Source organism: Hyperolius riggenbachi, chromosome 1, assembly GCF_040937935.1.
Source record: "Hyperolius riggenbachi isolate aHypRig1 chromosome 1, aHypRig1.pri, whole genome shotgun sequence".
NCBI classification, from domain to species: domain Eukaryota; kingdom Metazoa; phylum Chordata; class Amphibia; order Anura; family Hyperoliidae; genus Hyperolius; species Hyperolius riggenbachi.
The window spans coordinates 94715642-94739249 of NC_090646.1; the positions used below are offsets into that span (position 1 = coordinate 94715642).

Here is a 23608-nt window from a genome sequence, read left to right on the forward strand (position 1 = left end):
GTTCTCGTGTTGACTGACTGTTCTCGCCATTCGTCGCTTCTGTTTATCGGAGATTTTTCTTGGTCTGCCACTTCGAGCCTCGACTTGAACTGAGTCTGTGGTCTTCCATTTCCTCAATATGTTCCTAACTGTGGAAAACGACAGCTGAAATCACTGAGTCAGCTTTCTGTATCCTTCCCCTAAACCATGAAGGCGAACAATCTTTGTCTTCAGGTCATTTGAGAGTTGTTTTGAGACCCCCAAGTTGCTACTCTTCAGAGAAATTTAAAAGATGAGGGAAACTTACAATTGACCCCCCTTAAATATTCTTTCTTATAATTGAATTCACCTGTGTATGAAGGTCAGGGGTCACTAAGCTTACCAAGCCAATTGGAGTTCCAATAGTTAGTTCTAAAGGTTTTGGAATCAATAAAATGACAAATTTATGCACCTGCCTGATTTTATTTAAACAATTATTGCGCACTTTCTGTAAATGCAACAAACTTCATTTCACTTCTCAAATATCATTGTGTGTCTCCTATATGATATATTTTACGGATTTTTTTTATCGTAACAACCAACGATTTATGCAGGAAAATCATGATGATTAACAACGTTGCCCAAACTTTCGCATCCCACTGTATCTTCTGATAGATGATTAAACACTAACTAACCTTCCTTAAGGCTCATTCACATGTGCAAGGCATGTCCCCCGGCAGGGCAAAAGCTATAAAGATGTGCAGCTAACCAATGGGCGTGTGGGCGTGTGTGTGTGTGTGTGTGTGTGTGTGTGTGTGTGTGTGTGTGTGTGTGTGTGTGTGTGTGTGTGTGTGTGTGTGTGTGTGTGTGTGTGTGTGTGTGTGTGTGTGTGTGTGTGTGTACTCTATGCGGGTGGTGGATCAGTGCATGAGCGACATTACACAGCGGGTGGGAAAAGTGGGCAGGACAGTGCTCTCAGTAGTCGCTTGCCCAAAGCCATCCACCAGGCGAATCGCTTGCCAAGCATCCAAGAGGGTCGGGGTTGCTGCACTTATGCTGGATTCTCAGCAGAAGCAGTCATTATTGGCTGCCTTTCATCTAGTGTGTGTACTCCACTTTAGATCTCTGTTCCTCCATACATCAGGTCTATCAGAGAATTGATAAGCCACATTGTTATAACAGTAATGTGCAGAAATGGCTGTCTTCAGTACATATCAGTCCCAGGCACAGGTTGATGTGATACAACCTGCCACTCTGACTACACCCTGGAAACACAATGGTAGCTTCCACAAGACACATACAATAAAGACCTATGACAGATGGGGTAAACCATGCACACATTATGGGGGAATCGGCAGTGACAAGGTGAGGGGAGTGTCAGAATGTTGGTGAGAATGGCAGTGAAAGACATGAGAAGCACCAGAAGAGGGAAGTGAATCTGCATCTACCTTAATTCCTTCCTGCTGACAGAATAGCTGCAGAGCGCTTCCAGTATTTTCTGGGAAGCTGGCTATATGGAGGTTAAAGGCTGGAGACCTTCGTTCTCTCTCCTGGGAAAAAATGTGTTATTTTACTAATGTATTGGAATGTTTGTCCTAATAGGAACACAATGCGGAAAAGTGGCATCTATAAGCAAATGGGCTCGTCTTAGCATTGGGATAAAAATGGAATTACATGTAATAGAACAACGGTTTTACAACTTAAAGAGGAACTTTCACCAAGGATTGAACTTCACTCCAATCAGCAGTTGATGCCCCCTTTCCCACAAGAAAGCTTTACCCTTTCTCCAGTAGTTCATCAGGGGGGTCTGTATGGCTGATATTGTGGTGAAACCCCTCCCACAGTGTGATGTCATGACCAAGGTCCTGACAATTTGCTTTCTGTGAACCTTATTGCATTGTTGGAAATACCAGCTTACCAACTGCCAAGCAAGTAATATCTCCCAATGTGCATAGAACTCTCAGTAACAAACATTCCACACAGGTCACCTGAGAACTAAATGTCACCACCAGTGATACATTTCAGAATGTGAATCAGGGAGAGGAAAGATTTTGCAATGGGCAAACACTGACTAAATAATCTATAGATGAATACTGTAAAATAAGCAATTTCATTCATTTTTATATTCACTACAGTTCCTCTTTAAGATAAATAGCATTAGTCTACCCTTGGGTACAACACACAACATTGCTTTGCCCTGGGTATTGAACAAAGCTGAAAGTTTTGTACTGTACCTGGAGCTAGTAGGGTTAAGGTGAGCCAACGATGAAGTCTATAGGGAAATTGGATGATTGGGTGAACAGCTCCCTCCCGAAGTGCTGGGTTTCAGATAGGTTGTAGCAATAATACGCCTACACTATTCAGCCAATCAGAATACTTCACATTGGAGACATTGCTGTGATTGGAGAACTGTTCCCTATAGACTCACACTGGCTCACTTCAACCATACTAGCTCCCTGTACCCAAAAGCAGCACCAACAGCGGACTGGTCTGCATGGATGTTATACGAATGGTAAAAAGTCATCAATAAACACAGACAGCATTTAGTAAATGCCAGCACTTGGGCCCGGTAAAACAAAAACTTTGCCGAGATCACACATCTTCAATATTGCCTATTTGCCAAATATTTTCTGAAGCTTAAGGCTACTTTCACACGTTTCACGTTGTGTCGCGTTGTACAATTTAATGGCATAACTAACGTGATGGGATTATATTGTAATGGCATGTTCACATGGGAGCGTCAGCGGTGGGGTCAGGCGGCATCAGTTGGCATAACGCAAGGCTTGCTCTGCGTTCCCATAGGGCATGAGAGTTTACAGTTGCAGTGAAGCATGTGCTGTATAGGATTGACCTACCAAGTGCTGGATCTGAGTTTCAGATGAGACATTTTAGCTCTGCGAGCTGTGGGGGGGGGGGGGGGGGGGTGGTGTTTAACTCACCCTATTCACCACCCCTGGCCATTGCGTTCCACATCATTCCAATGCTTCCTCCTTGTAGCTTTGAAGGAGGACGTATCTGAGGAATGGAACACTGTGTGGAACACAGTTCTAAAATGTCCATTTCACACTCAGTTCTAAAATGTCCATTTCACACTTTTATTGAGTACTGAGAAGCTCATCCCTATAGCTGTATGCTTCACTGCGCAATGTATATGGGGCTTTTTCATTCATTGTGTTGCGATCCAGCTAATAACAACAGTAAAAACGCAGCAGAGGGGAAGTCGCATTGTGAAGCACACGTGTGATGTGACGCATACAATGATGCCTACAGTGCATAAAGAGTATGCTTCACTGCAACTGTAAACGCGCACATTGGCCGGTACTGCGCTGCATGTACTGTGTTATTCCAACAAATTGCCATGTTGTCCGACAACGCAGTGCAGTGGATTTGTTCACAATGATGCAAGGCGTTACTGGATAACAGTCCCGTTAACATTTGCAGTGAATGTATTGTATGCATCGCTCTGCAAGCATAACCCACCGTGCATCTTTTCCCCTCTGTTGTGTTCCTGTTTTTACTGTGAATATAGCGGGAGTTATTGCCGGGGCTTCACTCCATCGAAAAAAGTAAGCCGTTAAAATCTGACAGATCCAATAGGTTTTTGAACTAGTCCATCTCCTCATGGGAGATTCTCAAGGTTTACTTTTGTTTTCAAAAGCATTTCCTGTTTAACTGCCAAAATGGTAAAAAAAAAAAAAAAAAGACAGCCTCCCCATTCACTTGCACACTATTTTGGCAGTTAGCAAATGCTCAGGAAATGCTTTTGACAAGTCTAACAAAGAAAACCCCAAGAATTCCCCATGAGGAGATGGACTAGTCCAAAACCCTTCCCTTCTGTCAGATTTGAAATGCTTATTTTTTTCACTGGAGTGTTCCTGTATCTGCAATGGATTTCACCTTTAATAAGCCTGTATGTCGGTCTTGAAATAATTAAAGGATAACTGAAGTGAGAGGGATATGGAGGCTGCCATATTTGTTTCCTTTTAAGCAATACCAGTTGCCTGGCTGTTCTGCTGGTCCTCTGCCTCTAATACTATTAGCTATAGACCCTGAACAAGCATGCCGCAGATCAGGTGCTTCTGACATTATTGCCAGATCTGACAAGATTAGCTGCATGCTTGTTTCTTGGGTTATTCACACACTACTGCAGCCAAATAGATCAGCAGGGCTGCCAGGCAAATGGTATGGGTTAAAAGGAAATAAATATGGCAGCCTCCCTAGTCTCACTTCAGTTGTCCTTTAAAGTCAAGCTTACCAGAAGAGCAGTCACTATGAAATGGGTGGAAAGGGTTCATGCTGGACGATGCAAAAACAAAGTGAGCAAACCATAGTGCAAGAGCGCACACAACAACATGCAGAATGGTGAGGTTAGAAAATAAAAGCGTGCACAGCCACATACAAAACTATTTTTATTACATAGCAAAAATATTTTAAATCACTTTTTTTTTTAAAAAGAAAAGAAAAAATTTAACAAGGGTTAAACATGCAAGTTTGTACAACAAAGCAATGCATAAAAAATGACAGACTAACAAAATTCACAGTTTTAGGATTTCATGTTAAACGTGCAAGACTGTGCATGGAGGGGCGGGGCTAATGTACATAATTGGCGGTGCTAGTAATAAAAGTGCAGTAAACAGACAGTGGTCAGTCTTTAAGTCTCTGAAAACGAATTAAGGCATTATTCATGTCCTCTGTAGTGCTCTGTCCACTCTCCCATCCGCTTATAGCTATGTGCTTCCAGCAGGATCAGACATTATATGTATTTGATCCGGGACTCAAATGCAATGTCTGCCCCTGGTGACAGTTTACAGAGGGAATCTCTTACTTCAAGCTCCAGAACACGGAATTCTAACAGCTCATTCTGGTCTTTGGCGTCCTGAATGTCATTCTTCAGCTGGCTCTCCTCTAGCTCATACTTGTATAGCTGAAATAAAACAGACCACAGGATTACTGGTCACAGAAAATGTACTACGTGCAGCTGGTACAGGTCCTGCCACACTGGGGCGCTGCTGCACCACAATGCAAGCAACATACAGAACAGTAAAAAACAGGGACACCTAGAGCCCAATATAGTGTAGAAGGTACTGATATTAGGTGCGGAAATGGAAAGGTCAGTATATTTATACTCACAAACCAGGGTTACCATGTAGGCAACCACTGTTCAGGGCAGGTGGGAAGGTTGACCTGATCCCACTCAGGATTAACCTCCTGGGCGATACAATAACATCGCCAGGGGGGCGGGGCAGCACTTTTTTTAATTTTTTTTTTAATTTAATCATGTAGCTAGCCTAGCGCTAGCTACATGATAGCCGCTGTGCAGCGGCATCCCCCCACCTCTTCCGATCGCCTCCGGCGATCAGAGCAAACAGAACGGGATTTCCTGTTTAGCTTCCCAGTCGCCATGGTGACGATCGCGATGACGTCATTGCCGTCGTGACTTCAAAGGGAGTCCCGATCCACCCCTCAGCGCTGCCTGGCACTGATTTGCCAGGCTGCGCGCGGGGGCCCTATAACGCGGCGGGTAGCGGCGGATCGGTTGTTACATGCAGCTAGCAAAGTGCTAGCTGCGTGTAACAAAAAAAAACAAATATGCAAATTGGCCCAGCAGGGCCTGAGAAATCCTCTGCGGCGGTATAATCAGAGCTGAGCTCGGGATTATCGCCCAGGAGGTTAAGCAGACAGGAACAAGAAAGGGGTGCGTCACCCCTCCACCAGGGGTGGACTTGACAATAAGAGAAGGAACAGAGACACCAAAAGAATAAAAGGTGATACAACTTTTAAAATGGAGTGGCAGTGGTGGAATTACCTCTTCCCATGCACATGAAAGACAACCCTGTTTTACGTTCAACAATAGAAAAATGTATTGATAAACTCCTTGATTTGTAATGCGTTACGCAGGTGTGACCCTGCTTCATCAGACAGTCAGGTGGGAGTATATAACAAATAGCCATCCTCTGTGACAGAGGCGCTTGGCACAGACCCGGACGGCTATTTGTTTCTGTTTGGGTCGGGACCGGGTTGGACTGGATCAGACTATAGCAGTGATGGCTAAACTTGGCACTCCAGCTGTGGTTGCACTACAAGGCCCATGAGGCTTTGCAATACTCTGACAGCTCTAAGCATAACTCGGGGAGGCGGAGGCATGATGGGATTTGTAGTTTTGTCACAGCTGGAGTGCCAAGGTTTGCCATCACTGGACTATAGTGTATCCCTCACTGTTTTATGGCTGTAATTACTTATCATTTTCCGGTCAGTAAATGGCCTCTGAGAGCAGGAAAGGGGTAAAAAGGGTTAATAATTCATAGATGTGAGCTCTGGCATACTTCAATGAAGGTGTCATTGAGCAGAGACAATGGCCTCAATTCACTAAGATCATGCTGGAGATAAGGCAAGAGAAAACTTACCTCCACACAGAATTAGGAGAGTTATCTTATCTCTTCATTCCTTACGTTACCTCTTCTGTAGTTAATTTACCTCCTCTGTAGTTACGTTACCTCCTCTGTAGTTATTTTCACACGCAGTTAAAGAGAACCAGAGATGAAGCAACCTCATGTATTTTACCTTATAAATCAGTGGGAACATGACAGTAAACACCTAATCTGCTCTTTGTTACATTGTTCTCTGTTTAATTTGCCTGTTATCACCTCTAAGATAAGAATCCCGACTAAGCAGTCGGTCTGGCTTTGCTACAGAATAATTATAGCTGAGACTGTGTTCTTTGCTGTCTTCAAGTCCAAGCCTGCCCCCTGCTGGCTTTGCTCAGGAATCATTATAGCTGAGTCATTATAGCAAAGCCAGACTCAATGCTCAGTCCGGGATTCTTATCTCAGCTAGATAACAGACACTTTTAGCAGTGAGGATGGAACAGAGAGCAGGGTAAGTGTTTTCTCTAATGTTCCCACTGATTTCTATGGTAAAATACATGAGGGAGCTTCGTCTCTGGTTCACTTTAATGAACAGCCTGTCTTTAACTCTGGAGTTATTTTAAGGTTTAAAGAGTTAACTTAAAGACAGAAGAGTTAACTTTAGGTTTGCCTGAGGTAAAATGTTTCCTGAATACTACATGCCTTATCACCATGGTAACAACTCTAGAAGAGTTATTAAAGACAGGAGATAAGCTTAGTGAATTGAGGCCCATGAAACAGTAAAAACTTAAAACTAGATTTAAATATAAACTGGGGGATATTTTAAAAAGTCATTTTTAGGAGAAGGAGGACAGATACAATAGTTTTTCTCATCAGTTTATTTTCACCTACGATGTCCTTTAGGCTCCCTGCACACAGCAAATCCGTTTTCTGATTCTGATTTTCAATTCCGATTTTCCCTGAATACATTCAACAGAAAAACGGATCAAAAAACGCAGCATGCAGTAGAGCTTAAAAATCTGAATCGGATGTAAAAACGGATTAAAAAGCGGAATCTGAATCGGAAATGCATGCAGTGTGCAAGAGGCCTTAAAGGGAACCCGAGCTGAGAGGGATATGGGGGCTGCCATATTTATCTCCTTTTAAACAATGCAAGTTGCCTGGTTGTCCCCCTGATGCTGTGTCTCTAATACTTTTCACCATAGATCCTGAACAAGCATGCAGCAGATCAGGTGCTCTGACTCACTGACTAGATTAGTGGCAAGCTTGTTTCAGGGTTGTGACTGACACTACTGATGCCAGAAGGTCAACAGGACTGTCAGGCAACTGGTATTTTTTAAAAGGAAATATGGCAGCTTTCCTATCACTCTTACCTTGGGTTTTCTTTAAAACAGACTAAAATGGATTTTCTCTTGCTTTTTAGATGCATTTTTACAAGTACATGCATATGATATACAGTACAAATCTATGGGAAAACCCATGTGTAAGTGCAGCACCCGATTTAGAGAATCAGCAGGGCCTGGCGTGAAAAATATGCTAAAGAACAGAATTCTTGTTGCCTATAGCAACCAGCTTCAGTCAAACTTTTAAAAAAAGCTGTTAAAAGTAACTGATCTCCGAGGCCAACAAGCAAACATGACAGCATCCGGCTCTGTCCTGAAGCATCTGAGAACCGAGCCACAGATATAGCGCAAGCTCTTCTGCCATTATGTTTAATATTGTGGAGTAACTTTTTGTATCCACCTAGTAAAGCAATTGAAATAACACTGTTTAGTGACAGACTTTAACCTTGTCCCTGCTGCTTGTGCACAGGAGAGTAATACAAACGATCTTACCTTTTCTAACAAGTCTTGGTTTTTCCGCAGAAGTTGCTGTTTCTCCTCAACCCACTTGGAATCCTGCAGAAGACAAAGAAGGACAGTTATATTCACTGAGACAACTGATGTAGTCAAGACAGTAAAAACTCACAGGACTATTAAATATAGGTCTCTGCTCACCAGGGTACACAGAATGTCCATACACACACACACACACACACTGCCTACACACACACACACACACACACACACACACACACACACACACACACACACACACTGCCTACACACACACACACACAGCCTACGCCTCGCCTACACACACACTGCCTACACACACACACACACACACACACACACACACACACACACACACACACACTGCCTACACACACACACGGCCTACACACACACACACACTGCCTACACACACACACGCACTGCCTACACACACACACGCACTGCCTACACACACACACACACACACTGCCTACACACACACACACTGCCTACACACACACACACTGCCTACACACACACACACTGCCTACACACACACACACTGCCTACACACACACACACACACTGCCTACACACACACACACACACACACACACACAAAGTTTGGCTGGAAGCCAACAAGTTTCCCAGCATGTTTTTGGAACTCATGGAACCCACATGATCTTAAGAAATGACCGAGGACCATTAACAAGGAGCACAGAAGGGCTGAAAACTTGTCTGTAATGATGCAGTGATGGTGACTATTGCATTATTATTTCAGCCAGAGCTGAATCACTGTCTTTATATGCATTTAAACACAATGGGAAAAAAAACACCTTAAAAATGTTTTTTATGCTCCATACCAAGGTCCAATTTCACAAATGCTCCAATATTGTAATATTATCTGGGTCTAAAATAAATTAAAAAAAAGACTGACAGGTGACATTCAATGTCACTGCAACACTGCTGATAGTTCCTGGATGCCAGGTTTATGCATGGGGTATATACATATTCTGCCTTGTGGTTTATGTTTTTTTTATGTAAGGATTTTAAAAAAAAAGGGGGTGGCATGATGTTTTTTTTTCTATTACTTCCACCTCCTTCTTGAGGCACACAAAGGTGGGGACCACGACTAGTAAAAGGCATACAGACTGGTCTGGAGCACACTTGCCGCTTTCCATTTCCTGGTCATAATACTATATATATATATATTTATTTCAATTGTGGGGCTAGATGGACCCAAAGGCCGTTTTCTCTACTTCGGAAGTGAAAAATGTGTGATGTTGAACTTTTGAACTTAAAAGGTAATAAGAAAAATGAGGGGATGTAGAGCATTTTGTTCCCCATTCTGCCACCATCTTGGATAACGATTTCTAACCCTGGCGTTAGACTTAGAGGGAGGACTAATTGGAGGGACCAGACACTGAAGAATGTTAGGTTTGGTAAGAAAAAAAACTATGCATGGTTGGGAGGTTCACAAATCCCATCCTGACACTGTGGGACCCTCCATCCTAGGGCATAGTTACAAAGCTTACAGTTAGGAACCATAATAGCCAACATAGATTTGGACACCTAATCTTGCTGTGACCCCAAGCAGCCAACCTACATTTCTACAGCATAAATTTCATATTTGGATTTGAGGCCTTCTGAACGCCAAACTTTTTGCCCTATAAGGGGTGGGATGGGCGGCACCCCAAACAATCTGTTTGGCTAAGCAGTTGTCAAATTGAGCGGAGACCTATTCAAGTAGCACTAAGAGTCCAGCAACTGGGAAACAATCCTCTGCAACAACCGAGAAGAGATTTTTCAAAGTGTACAAACCCCAAATATCATAATTGCCATCAACGTCTCAATGACTCTTCAACCTTGGGAAAGTTACGTCAACCATTGTTGAGGGAGCAGCAATTCCAATTTACATGAATCCGTGCCAGATTTGGCCATCATGCCAGTGGGTGTGTTTATGTGTCTGCAGGACCAGCAATCAGGCTAAAAAAAGCACACACTGGTTAGCATTTTCTTGTCTGTGAAAGTTAATTGAGGAAATGTGATTATAGCCCGCCTGAGAACCTACTATGTGAGGTTCTGAGAAGCAGATGCTTATTTCTGAAATAGTTTGTGGCCAGGGTCACTGTGTCCTTCACCGGCAGTAAGATCTAACATATGTGGCTCAGCTGATAAATATTTATGAGGACCTGTGCTAGAAGCCAGCCAGTAAGTACGGAAATGTCAAGTTTATTTACTACTTAAAAGCCTCACTTACAAACAGGAAGAAGCCGTTTAAAACAAGATCATCTCCACATCAATCAATGTGGACTTCAAAATACTCAAACCATTTCATGACACTACATGTGTAGCTATTATATAATATTTATATACAACTTCTGCAGCACTGTACAAAGTACTGTATACAGTCGTGAAAGTATTATTCATAATGATAAGATTATTTTGGGAGTAGATTGCTAAGCTGAACACCACCAGGGTAATCCAACTTACTACATGTTACAAGGTAGGCCCCTAATACACACCGCAAACACAGGATGAGCTTCCCATAGGAGTACATTCAAAAGGGGCACAAGAGGTCCCAATAGAATATCAGTAATTTTACGGTTATCCTACTCAGGGGTGTAACTACAAACCATGGGGCCCCCCAGGAAAACTTCGAGGAGGCCCCCCATTGTTCACACCCTTTCCATTGCCTACCCATGGTGACCCTCACAGCCTGGGAGCCCATCTCACAAGGGTTATAAAACAAGTGTGGTCATCATAATCTTCACACCTATAACAAGTGGCTGGAAAGTGTACTGGTTAGAGGCACCGCCTTTGACATGGGAGACCAGGGTTCGTATCCTGGCTAGGATCAGTACCTATTCAGTAAGGAGTTCAAGGCAAGACTCCCTAAAACTGCAGGGTGGCCTCTTGAGCACGTCCCAGTGGCTGCAGCTCTTTAACGCTTTGAGTCCAACAGGAGAAAAGTACAATGCAAATGTTCGGATTATTATTAAGTGTAGCCACAAAACACCTGACCTGAAGAAGGAACCCCTTTACCGGCGGGAGTAAAGAAGTAGTTGGGAACCCCTTTTAGCCACCTCGCGGTTGCAAGAGCGGCTCCCCTCTAGTTACACCCCTGATTCTACTATCCCCAATAGTAGAATAACGGTAATTATACCGATATCCAGTCATTCCAAATTACCCTGCACAGCACAGACAGGCTGATCTTCACCACATTGACGTAAATGATGGGACAGTGTATTATCTGCTGCAAGTGGAGTCGAAACTGAGCACAACAGCTGCATCTGCAGGACTGGTATGGAAAAGCAGCAGGCCAAGCGAGAAGCCACTACTGAAATTGGGCACCCAGCGCACACTGCTGCAAACAGAACCAAGAGGCCCCTGTTGAGAGTAGCCACTGCTGTGGCGCCCAAATTGGAATTCAACTGATATCCAAACTGGAAAGGACATTAATAATCAATGGGTGCCACCACAAGGGCTGGACTTGTGAGGATGCGCTCCCCCCCCCCCCTTCCTGATTTGGATAGATTACACAGCATCCGAAAATTTACACTGATTCATTTAATTCAAATGAAACAGTGCTGCTCTCCTGCCTTCCCCCTCACTCAGTGACAGACTCCTCACACAGCACAACAAGCTGCTTTCCTTAATGATGACCTCTTCACCTCACTCACAGTACAAAAATGCTGCCCCTGTAATCTCTGCGCCTGATGCAAGTGTTTCACCTTGCTTCATGACAGAACCGGCCCTGGCCACTACACATCCAATTGTAAAGTCCAAAATGGTCAGCACAACTGTTAAAAAAACTTATACTTAAAATACAGTCCTGGCCAAAAGTTTTGAGACTGTCAAAAATATTGGAAATTAGGAAAGTTGGTGCTTACGTTTTTATAATTGCAATTTGCATATACTCCAGAATGTTATGAAGAGTTTTAAGATGAATTGCATAGACCTTTGCCATGACAATTAACTGAAACCCCAAAAAAACCTTTCCACTGCATTTCATTGCTGTCATTAAAGGACCTGCTGAGATCATTTCAGTAATCGTCTTGTTAACACAGGTGAGAATGTTGACGAGCACAAGGCTGGAGATCATTATGTCAGGCTGATTGGGTTAGAATGGCAGACTTGACATGTTAAAAGGAGGGTGATGCTTGAAATCATTGATCTTCCATTTTTAACCATGGTGACCAAAGAAATGCATGCAGCCACCATCATCGTGTTGCATAAAAATGGCTTCACAGGCTATATTGTGGCTACTAACATTCAACAATCAACAATTTATAGGATCATCAAGAATTCTTGTTAAGAAGGCTTCATGGCGTCCAAGAAAGTCCAGCAAGCACCAGGATCGTCTCCTAAAGAGGATTCAGCTGCGGAATCGGAGTGCAACCAGTGCAGAGGTTGCTCAGGAATGGCAGCAGGCAGGTGTGAGTGCATCTGCACGCACAGTGAGGCGAAGACTTTTGGAAGATGGCCTGGTGTCAAGAAGGGCAGCAAAGAAACCACTTCTCTCCCAAAAAAACATCAGGGACAGATTGATCTTCTGCAGAAAGTATGGCGAATGGACTGCTAAAGACTGGGGCAAAGTCATATTCTCCGATGAAGCCCCTTTCAGATTGTTTGGGGCATCTGGAAAAGGCTTGTCAGGAGAAGAAAAGGTGAGCGCTACCATCAGTCCTGTATCATGCCAACAGTAAAGCATCCTGAGACCATTCATGTGTGGGGTTGCTTCTCATCCAAGGGAGTGGGCTCACTCACAATTTTTCCAAAAAACACAGCCATGAATAAAGAATTGTACCAAAACACCCTCCAACAGCAACTTCTTCCAACAATGCAACAACAGTTTGGTGAAGAACAAGACATTTTCCAGCACGATGGAGCACCATGTCATGAGGCAAAAGTGATAACTAAGTGGCTCGGGGACCAAAACTTTGACATTTTGGGTCCTTGGCCTGGAAACTACCCAGATCCTATTCCCATTGAGAACTTGTGGTCATTCCTCAAGAGGCGGGTGGACAAATAAAAACCAACTAATTGTGAGAAACTCAAAGAAGTGATTGTGAAAGAATGGGTTGCTATCATTTAGGATTTAGCCCAGAAGTTGATTGAGAGCATGCCCAGTCGCATTGCAGAGGTCCTGAAAAAGAAGGGCCAACTCAGCAAATACTGACTTTTTGCATAAATCTCAAGTAATTGTCAATAACAGCCTTTGAAATGTATGCAGTGCTTATAATTACATTTCAGTACATCACATAAACAACTGAAACAAAGATCTAAAAGCAGTTTAGCAGCAAACTTTATGAAAACTCATATTTTTGACAGTCTCAAAACTTTTGGTCAGGACTGTATATATAGATAGTTGTTACAGCAACAGCCCACTGTTTTAGGCTTGACACCCTATTTCGAGCACCGCAGGGGATCAAGCGGAAGCTGCGGGTTAAGTTACATAGTACAAGTGGTGCCGACCATTTTGGATATCACAGACTGATCACAGCCCAAGTGGCATTTGGGCTGTTGGTCTGGGCACACAAATCTTATCTACAGCTTTTTGAGTGAGCGCTCATCCAATCTGTTTCAGTTAAAAAAAATTAAAAAAAATTGTCAATGAGTGGTCAATTTTACCACTTCCATGTAATAGAAGGGCCAGCAGATCTGGAATACTTTGAAGATACCATGTAGGTAAGCTCTTATACTACATGGAAGTAAAATTGGATGTGTGTGTCAGGTTTAAGTGGACAATATAAACAGCACTTAAGAGAGCTACAGGCCAGAATAGGTTTCAGGGAGGAAAAAAAAAAGTCATTGCATAAATGATCACGCGGCAGATTTTCGCTGCACAAAATAAATGTTAGTTATTGCTTAGGGTGACAGTCATGTGTACCAGTGTCCCATGGCCTTCAGCTCCTTCCTCTCTGTATAGAGAGGCAAATTATGCCTCTGGTGTATACTCCCCTCTGTATAAAAAAAAAAAGAAAATTATGCTTACAGAACCCTCCCCCTGCATAGGGCGCCAAATGACTCCTCCCGCACATCACCCCCCTGCACAGCGAAGCAACTGACACCTCCAGTGCACCCTCCCCTGCATATGAAAGTAAAAGACACCTCCAGCACACCCTCCCTCCCCCCCTGCTTATGGAAGTAAATGACGCCTCCAGCGCACCCTCCCCCCTGCATATGGAAGTAAATGACTCCTCCAGCGCACGCTCCCCCCTGCATATGGAAGTAAATGACTCCTCCAGCGCACGCTCCCCCCTGCATATGGAAGTAAATTACACCTCCAGCGCCCCCTCCCCCCTGCATATGGAAGTAAATGACGCCTCCAGCACACCCTCCTCCCTGCATATTGAAGTAAATGACACCTCCAGCACACCCTCCCTCCCCCCCTGCATATGGAAGTAAATGACCCCTCCAGCGCACCCTTCCCCCTGCATATGGAAGTAAATGACCCCTCCAGCTCACGCTCCCCCCTGCATATGGAAGTAAATGACGCCTCCAGCGCACCCTCCCTCCTCAATATGGAAGTAAATGACCCCTCCAGTGCACCCTCCCCTGCATATGGAAGTAAATGACCTCTCCAGCCCACCCTCCCCCCCCCTACATATGGAAGTAAATGACGCCTCCAGCGCACCCTCCCCCTGCATATGGAAGTAAATGACCCCTCCAGCCCACCCTCCCCCCTGCATATAGAAGTAAATGATGCCTCCAGCGCACCCTCCCCCTGCATATGGAAGTAAATGACGCCTCCAGCGTATCCTCCACCTGCATATGGACGTAAATGATGCCTCCAGCGCATGCTCCCCCCTGCATATGGAAGTAAATGACGCCTCCAGCGCACCCTCCCCCTGCATATGGAAGTAAATGACGCCTCCAGCGTATCCTCCACCTGCATATGGAAGTAAATGACGCCTCCAGCGCACCCTCCCTCCTGCATACGGAAGTAAATGACGCCTCCAGCACACCCTCCCCCCTGCATATGGACGTAAATGACGCCTCCAGTGCACCCTCCCCCTGCATATGGAAGTAAATGATGTCTCCAGCACACCCTCCCCCTGCATGTGGAAGTAAATGATGCCTCCAGCACACCCTCCCCCCCTGCATATGGAAGTAAATGACGCCTCCAGCGTATACTCCACCTGCATATGGACGTAAATGAAGCCTTCAGCGCACCCTCCCCCTGCATATGGACGTAAATGACGTCTCCAGCACACCCTCCTCCTGCATGTGGAAGTAAATGACGCCTCCAGCACACCCTCCCCCCCCTGCATATGGAAGTAAATGACGCCTCTAGCGCACCCTCCCTTCTGCATATGGAAGTAAATGACGCCTCCAGCGCATCCTCACCCCTGCATATGGAAGTAAATGACGCCTCCAGTGTATCCTCCACCTGCATATGGACGTAAATTAAGCCTCCAGTGCACCCTCCCCCTGCATATGGAAGTAAATGACGCCTCCAGTGCACACTCCCCCTGCATATGGAAGTAAATGACGTCTCCAGCACACCCTCCCCCTGCATGTGGAAGTAAATGACGCCTCCAGCACACCCTCCACCCTGCATATGGAAGTAAATGACGCCTCTAGCGCACCCCCCTACCCCCCCCCCCCCCCCCCCCCGCATATCGGAATAAATGACTCACCTGGTGCCCCCAAGCTCCCCCCCGCATATGAAAGTAAATCCCTGCATAGGGAAGTAAATGATGCTTCTGGTGCATTCTCCTTCCTGCATAAATGATGCGCACACCCCAGCCCTCCACTCCACATGGGGATGCAAATGACGCCTATGGTGCATTCACCCTCCTGCATAGGGAATTACAGGTTTCTAGCCAGGAAGGCAAGCAGCATCTCTGTACAATGATCGCTCAATAGAACATTAGATCCATACAGAATGTCTCAGGCGACTGTTTTGCAAGTGTACGTGGCTTAAAACAGGATCTTGTCTTCAATAACCATTGGAATTCAACCTAAAAACCTCTCCCCGTTTATGATCTTTTTTTATGGCAATAAATATGAAGCCTGGCTAGAATTTAAACTCATGGAAACTTCCGTTCACTGATTGATCTACGCTAATTGAAAGCAAAAGACGGGTCAGAAAATCGCTTTTAAGCGGTGTCAGGCCCCCTTGCACACTGCAAATCCGATTTGTGATTCCGATTTTCCCTGGACGCTATCAAAAGAAGAAGAAAAACGCAGCATGATGTAGAGATTTAAAAATGGCTAATCGGAATAGCATGAAGAGTGCAAGAGCCCTCAATGGCACTATGAAATACGGGGGACAGAAACCATATTGAGTGGAAACACAATACCAGCTGACAAGGACTCCTAATGGTTAATGTGAAGTGTGAGGTCACGTGGATTCAGTCATGGCGTTTTGCACACAGGTGTGTCTGCATTGCGTGGGCCAGCGACACACAGATATCAATAACTCATCAGCGGCACTGACCCAGCAGCCAGAAGAGCGACTCTGCAGCTCAGTTACCAAGGCAACTCGCAGAGAGCGGAAAGCCTTACGTCTTTAATAAGCTAATTGAGAGAAATATAAAATATCAACAAGTGAGAGAGAAGCGAGTACCATATTTGATGGGAAGGTTAAAGGGGAACTCCAAGATGAGCTGTAATTTAAATGGTGGAGAGATTAGTGTAAGGCTCAGTTCACATTGAGCCGGACCAAAAAAAACACGTTCAGAGCAGTGCAGCGTCCGTTCCGATGGTGTTCATGTTCTGTAGTAGCCTGGAGCAGATGTATTTGCACCATAGGCTTCTATGGGTAATGCATCAGTTGCCCGGAAAAATTGTGCAGGTCGGATATTTGCATTGCGTTTGTCTGGAATGGATCAAACGGATCCGCTCCCGACTGGGCGTTTCTAGGTTCCTGGGAGATCCTGGGCACCAAGAGGGAATAAATATATGCGTGTCGTGGCAAAAAAATGGGCTGTGGGAAAGTGGGCGTAGTCATAGGTGAGGCCAAATGTACATAAACATAGCAGTGGCGTAACTTAAATATATTCAATAGGCAGTATTTCACATAAATAAGCCCCTCACGTGGCTTCTGCCTTGTCTTCGGCTGGCTGGCCTGTGTGCTGTACTCGGCTGGCGGTTATGCTGGGCTGCCTGGCTGGTGGTTATGCTATGCCAGCCTGGCTGACAGTGATGCTGTGCCAGCTTGGCTGGCAGCGATGTTGAGCCGGCCTGGCTTTGCTAGGCGACTTGCTGGGGGCTTTGCTGGGCTGGGCAATTTGCTGGTGTCTTTGCTGTGCTGGTGGCATTTTGGGGGATGGGGGGGGGGGGCTTTGCTTGGCTGTATGCTTTGCTGGGCTGGGACCAGGAGGCTTTGCTAGGCTGGGGGCTTTGCTTTGCTGGGGGCTGTGCTTTGCTGGGCTGGGGCCCTGGGGCTTTGCTTGGCTGTAGATGGGTAGGTGCCCCCAGTGTAGGTTAGATAAATAGGTGCCCCCAGTATAGGTTAGATAGGTAGGTGCCCCCAGTATAGGTTAGATAGATAGATGCCCCCCAGGATAGGTTAGATAGGTAGGTGCCTCCAGTATAGGTTAGATAGGTAGGTGCCCCCCAGTATAGGTTAGATAGGTAGGTTTCCCCAGTAAAGGCTAGGTAGGTAGGTTCCCCCAGATGAAGGTTAGGTAGGTAGGTTCCCTGACGCCCCTTAGATCTATTGGAATACCACTGTATGCTTTTGGATTTAACTGTCACTTTAATCAAGTGGAACCAGCGGGGAAATTACATTGCACTCCAGCTGGACCGTAAGGAAGTATTGCAGCAAAGAGAGACTCGCACTGGAAGTTCCTACTCAGAAGGTGGCTGGTGTGACTGAGGGAAACACCGTGTGAACTCACGTAAAGTCTGCGGAGAGGAGCGACATCCATCGCTGTACTCGGCTGGAGTTGGTGTCTAGCGATTGTGGACCATCCACTTAGAACAGTAACCCAGCAGCAATGACGGAGTGAGTAATCTAAAGAGCGGCATCCGCAGACCGGCCATTTGGTAAACGGTAGGCAGGACGCAACGCTGCATGTAGTCTATCTAGTGATATGAGACTATTATTAAAAGGTTTGAGTATATGCTGGATTATTGGAGTCTATCTGGACAAGTTTTTTTATGCGCGAGAAGAGTTTTGGAACCATTGAAGATTTATTCTGGATAACTCTAATTTGTTTTTTTTTTATTAAAAAAATTAAGTCCGCTTTCTGATTTTTTTAAGGGGACATCAGCTAATTCCTGGTATGCATGAGGGTGTGTGAGCATTGCCTTTTTATGAATAGGCAAATACCCTATGAAGGAAATTGTATTAATACAATAAAGTGAAGTTGTGTAAATTGTTTATGTCCAGCGCTCCTTTGATTTTAATATATTGGTTTTGTGTTTTGGAGTTAGAGGTTGGAGTACTCCTACCATCTGAGGTAGCGGGCAGGAAGAAAGCTAAGTGTACAAATATATACCAATATAGTCACGTATTTAGCACCATATATAATGGTTGGCAGCGCCCCCTAATCATTTATATACTTTTTCACTTGTTTGGGGGTACTTTTTCAATTGTAAAATGCTTAAAGGTTATTTTAAAGAGAATATGAAAATGATCTCTGAGTTGATAACTCAGGAGAAAAAGTTACCGTAATTGCATATGGTCCATTGATTCTGTTAATGACGTGCATTATTCTGGCTGCACAGTCAGGGTAAAATGGTCACAAATCCCACGAATAAAGGAAAATTCTTATTTTGCTACAAAAAAAAATTGCCATGAACATTTGTTCTGCTCAAGTCTTTTTACAACTCAGGATCCTTTTCCACTAGAAGCTTTTTAAAACAAAAAGTAATAAAAGCAAAGTAATTAAGCTACAAAATGTTTGCTAATAATTTCAGCAATATACAGTCAAGAGCCAAACTCATACACAATTTTCTTCAACAGCAGTATCAACATAAGCGACTTAAGGGATCTGAGTCCCCAAGAGTAACCAGTAACGCCTCCCGATCCCTAAGTGCAACCATTAACTTTCATTTGAGTCATCCAAAAATTCCATAACGTTGAGGATATACTGTATGATACTACAGACACTAGATGGGAAAAGACAACTTTGGGTTACAGTCAGTTTTTTTGAAAGGCACACCTGGCTACAAATTGAAATACTGTAGTTTTTAATGCAATAAAAAGAAAAAAACTGTTGCAATGCTGATGTGTTTATAGCAATTTTTTTTTATTTATTTATTTTTTTTAAGCAAGATTGCCATTTCACTCATGACAGAAAACAAATAGTATAAATGGATCATACACTCAAAATAGTAAACGGTTAGTAAAGAGGCCCCGCAAGGGTCGATGCTAAGTCCAGTTCTTTTCCTTTAATTTATTAATGCCATAGTGGATGGAATAAAAATTAATGTTGCCATTTTCTCAAATGATACAAAAACTACTTAAAAATTATCACCATTTATTCTCTGTATAGTAAACATATTACAGAAGGGTCTCAAAAGAATAGCTATGGCAGGAAGGCATATGACAGATGAGATTTATTGCAAAAAAATTGTGAAGTCGTGTCCTGGATGTGCGGGTGACAGGTCTCACCAAGAAAGGATAGGCAAACTGGACTTCTTTAGCAGGAAAATGGATGACTGTGTAAGGAATGTACCGGTTAATCATGAAAGCGCTGCCTAGACCCGGGCAGAATCTGTCACTTCCGGGTCTCGACGCTTTTTCCCTTCTGCCGGCCCTGCCGGTGACCACAGTCTACTCTATACACACTGATAGGTGGAGGGCGGGTTCACAGTACGCCCTCCGCAAGGGTAATCAATAGTCAGCTGACCTGCTCAGCTGACAGGAGCGGCGTCAGCTGATCTCCAGTTGATTATGCCTTGCTGTGTGATTGGTTGAGCGGAAGGTGGCCGGTCACTGATTGGAGAATGATTGCTATTTAAATGTGCAGAGTGCTCCCAGTCATCACCTGTGATAGCATAAGCTTTGGCTAGTTGCTGGGTGCGCACTCTGAATCCTGTGTTGATATTCTGGACCTTGACCTCAGCTTGTATTGGAGTACTCCGTTGTATCTAACATCTGCTTGATTCCTGGATTACCCTTTGCCTGCTGCCTGGACCGATCTCTGCTAAGTTACTGAATTTCCCTTGACTGCCGCCTGGACCGCCCTTGGACTGTTACTGGACATTCTCTGTAAGCCACTTGCCTTGGACGATAAGTATAGTCTACTCTCCTTATCAGTCAGCTAACAGTGTGCTTATAGTCTTGCATCAACTTGTCATATATCATCCTGAACGTCTGCTATCCATTTACATAGTCTTGGATGTAGACTCAAAGGAACTGTGTCAGTTACATCAGTCACATCTTGTCAATATCCTGCATGCAAGTCTGCTGGAAATCTGTCAATCAAATTACTATTGCATAGTTTTGCATGAAGAGATTCATACTTGGATTACTGTACTTGAACTGTGTATGTGATACTGCTGAACTGTGTTGCTAGCCTCAGAAGTGACCTCTGGTGGTACTCTGGCTTTCTAGGCCGCTATACCTTGCACCTCCAAGGCCTGGGTGTAGCCAAAGTCGGGCAGGTGTTATTTCCTCATCTCCCGTTCAAGCGAGGATGCGCCACATAGGGTGAAGTAGGTGGTGATAGATTGGGGCATAGCAGCTGAAAGAAAGCAGGAGATCTGCCAGGCATTACACTTAGGAGGTGACATCAGGGATGTCAGTTTTTTTTTTACCCTTTGGTCATTAGAAAGGACAAGATAATTATGTATAGAAGAAAGGAGATCTTACCACCTGTTTAGAAAAGGCTCTCTCTGGCAAAGCTATGTACACAGTCAGGGTTGGACTCGGCCGTGGAGGCCGATAATGATCACCTTGGCTGAGATTCTAAAGTGAAACCAGTGTGTGTACAGTGGCTGTCTGACATCTGCTAAAGCTCTGACTACCGATCCCCCACGCCGGAGTGTCCTCCGAGTGTGTTTTTCTCCCCACTCACAATAAGCTGCTCCATTGTGAATTGCTTGTGGTCCTTCTGCCCCTCTCCATAACAAACTTGTCACAAGCCTGGAGGCTAGTGACATATCTGTACAGTGTCGCTCCTGCAATGTTGACCAATGGATGAAGTCCCAGTCCCTGCTGGGAAACTTGCCTTGTATGTGTGTACAAGGCTTTACAGTGGTGAAGAGGTGGAATGAGTTACCGCAGGAAGTAGTTATGGCAAGTTATGTACATTTCCATCAAAAAGGGATGGACTACAGGGCTTCCTCAGGTGTGACTGCTAGGTGTGGAAACTGGACACCTTAATCCATCCACAGAGATAGTTTCTGCCCCTGTGTGTTTTCTTTCCTCTGGACTGGGTTGCAACCTGGGTAACCATAACATAAAAAAAAAGAAGGTATGTGCATGCCACACTTTCATTGCAAACCCAAAAACAATGCTTGGCTCCACCCACAGTCAAAACAAGGGGAAACATTTGGTTTGTATTAGGTCTGCAAAGTGCAAGAAACAGGAATCCTTTGCATGGATTTAGTAGTGACAAGATTAATTCTTGGCCGCACAGTCTTTACACAGGCCACACACTGGACACATTCAATATGTGACCACAGCATCAGAGGAAATTATATACATAGTGTGAGACATTCACCTTTTATTGATAGGCGGCGCTGCAAGCAACAGAGTCACCCTCATTACAGATATAAAGCCCACCAGCAAGCAAGCAGCGCAGACAGCACACTGCACAGCAGTACAGACAGAGGCCTATAGGGAGGCTTCTCTGTCAGCTTTACCTGTCCCTTCTCACGCAGAGAATTCTCCAGGTCTTCTATTTTGGCCTGACATCGCAGCAGATCACATTGCAGCTGTTCCCGAGTCTGCAGAAAATGAAAATCGATCAGTGAGTGAATATTCCCGCCTACATGTGCCACATGGGGGGAGGAGCATATGTAGATAACTGAACAAAACTGTACACAATGGCTTCAATTTACAAACATTACCGCATTCAGTAAAGCAGAAAACAGCTGACTTTACCCAACATTTTGTGACATGTCAGTTCACTAAGGCTGTTACTGCACAGAAAACCAAAGTTATCAACTGGTGAGGTAAATGCCTCAATAAATGGCAAGTCACAAGGATTACAGCATGCGGTGAAACAAGTTACATTTTCGGCATCCATCTCCAGCCTGGAGTTGTCAATAACTAACAAACAGCCACTTGTGAGGATATAGAAGGGTAGAAACAGAGCAGAGAAAAGGAGTAAACTAAACTGTATTCTGGAAAACAACGTTAGTAATAAATACCCCTATACCCCTAATTTCACAATATTATGAAGTAAATAAAAATGGTTAATAAGATACAAATGGTTTTGAGCTGATTTACATTTCCTTTTTGTTCATAAAGATTTACAGCATAAAATCTACTACCACAAAAAAATTGTAGCAGAACAACATTCAAACAGTTAAACAAAGCACCCTGTTCTTCAGTGAGAAGCTCCTTGCAGCTTCTGGCCCCATCCAAAGAGGTGATAACATTTTTTGTTTACATTCCTTTGTTGCTACAATTAGTATATAGCCAGAATCCTGCTAAAACTAAACTGCTCTGAGAAGCAGAGAGAGAGAGGAGAAATGATCACTAAATAGATAATATACAAATACTGAAGCTATGCAATAAAATGCAATGGCAGCTTTCAGAATAGATAAACTGTACTTTGGGAACTTGTAATTTGTAAACAGACAATATTACTTGTGCACAACAGCAAATTAACTAAATGTACTAACTAAATTAAAGCTAACTGTATGGGTAATACAAAGTAGGAAAACATTTTATTGAATGCTATGTCAGTGTTTTATCCCACTTTAAAGGACCACTGTCGCGAAAATCTTAAAATTTAAAATAATGTAAACATATACAGATAAGAAGTAAGTTTCTTCCAGAGTAAAATAAGCCATAAATTACTTTTCCCCTATGTTGCTGTCACTTACAGCAAGTAGTACAAATCTCACAGAAACAGGTTTTGGACTAGCCCATCTCCTCATGGGGGATTCTCAGGGTTTTCTTTATTTTCAAAAGCACTTAGTGAATAGCAGTTGCTGCTCAGTCCAACTACCTAAAAGTGTGCAGTGAGCAGGGAGGCTGGCCAGCATATTTTTTTATAAATCTTTTTCAAGAAGTGTCTTTATAAAGGCCATGCTGAGACTCCCTTATGGAATGATGGACTAGCCCAAAACCTGTCGGTAATGTCAGATTTCTATTACCTACTGTAAGTGACAGCAACATATGAGAAAAAAAATGTTTGGCTCATTTTACTCTGGAAGAAACGTGCTTCTTATTTGTATGTGTTTACATGTATTTAACATTTTTAAAGACAACATTTTACATAATCCTGCATCAACTTCCAAGTTGATGCAGGATCATGCAAATTGTGTATGCAACTTTATGGAGCTTGAAAACAGACCAATTCTCACCTTGGTGGGATTTGATTGGTC

At 44.0% G+C, this 23608-nt stretch overlaps 1 protein-coding gene and 1 long non-coding RNA gene across 6 annotated transcripts in view; one reads left to right on the plus strand and one right to left on the minus strand.

Moving 5' to 3' along the window:
- LOC137563968 (uncharacterized) overlaps positions 1 to 9133 on the plus strand; it is a 50729-nt gene extending 41596 nt beyond the window's left edge. Inside the window, exon 4 of the long non-coding RNA XR_011030483.1 lies at positions 8189 to 9133. This is a non-coding gene — a long non-coding RNA (uncharacterized lncRNA). The remainder of the gene's footprint in view (positions 1 to 8188) is intronic.
- The window catches only part of JAKMIP1 (janus kinase and microtubule interacting protein 1), a 213712-nt gene that overhangs the window by 55197 nt on the left and 134907 nt on the right, over positions 1 to 23608 (minus strand). For 4 of the 5 annotated variants that reach the window (XM_068277088.1, XM_068277079.1, XM_068277071.1 and 1 more), the window contains exons 11-14: positions 21914 to 21997; positions 8159 to 8221; positions 4784 to 4882; positions 1407 to 1508 (exon numbers count right to left, since the gene is read on the minus strand). In XM_068277088.1, coding sequence (XP_068133189.1) covers positions 1407 to 1508; positions 4784 to 4882; positions 8159 to 8221; positions 21914 to 21997 — 348 coding nt within the window. The remainder of the gene's footprint in view (positions 1 to 1406; positions 1509 to 4783; positions 4883 to 8158; positions 8222 to 21913; positions 21998 to 23608) is intronic. The other variant, XM_068277104.1, reaches the window with a different exon arrangement.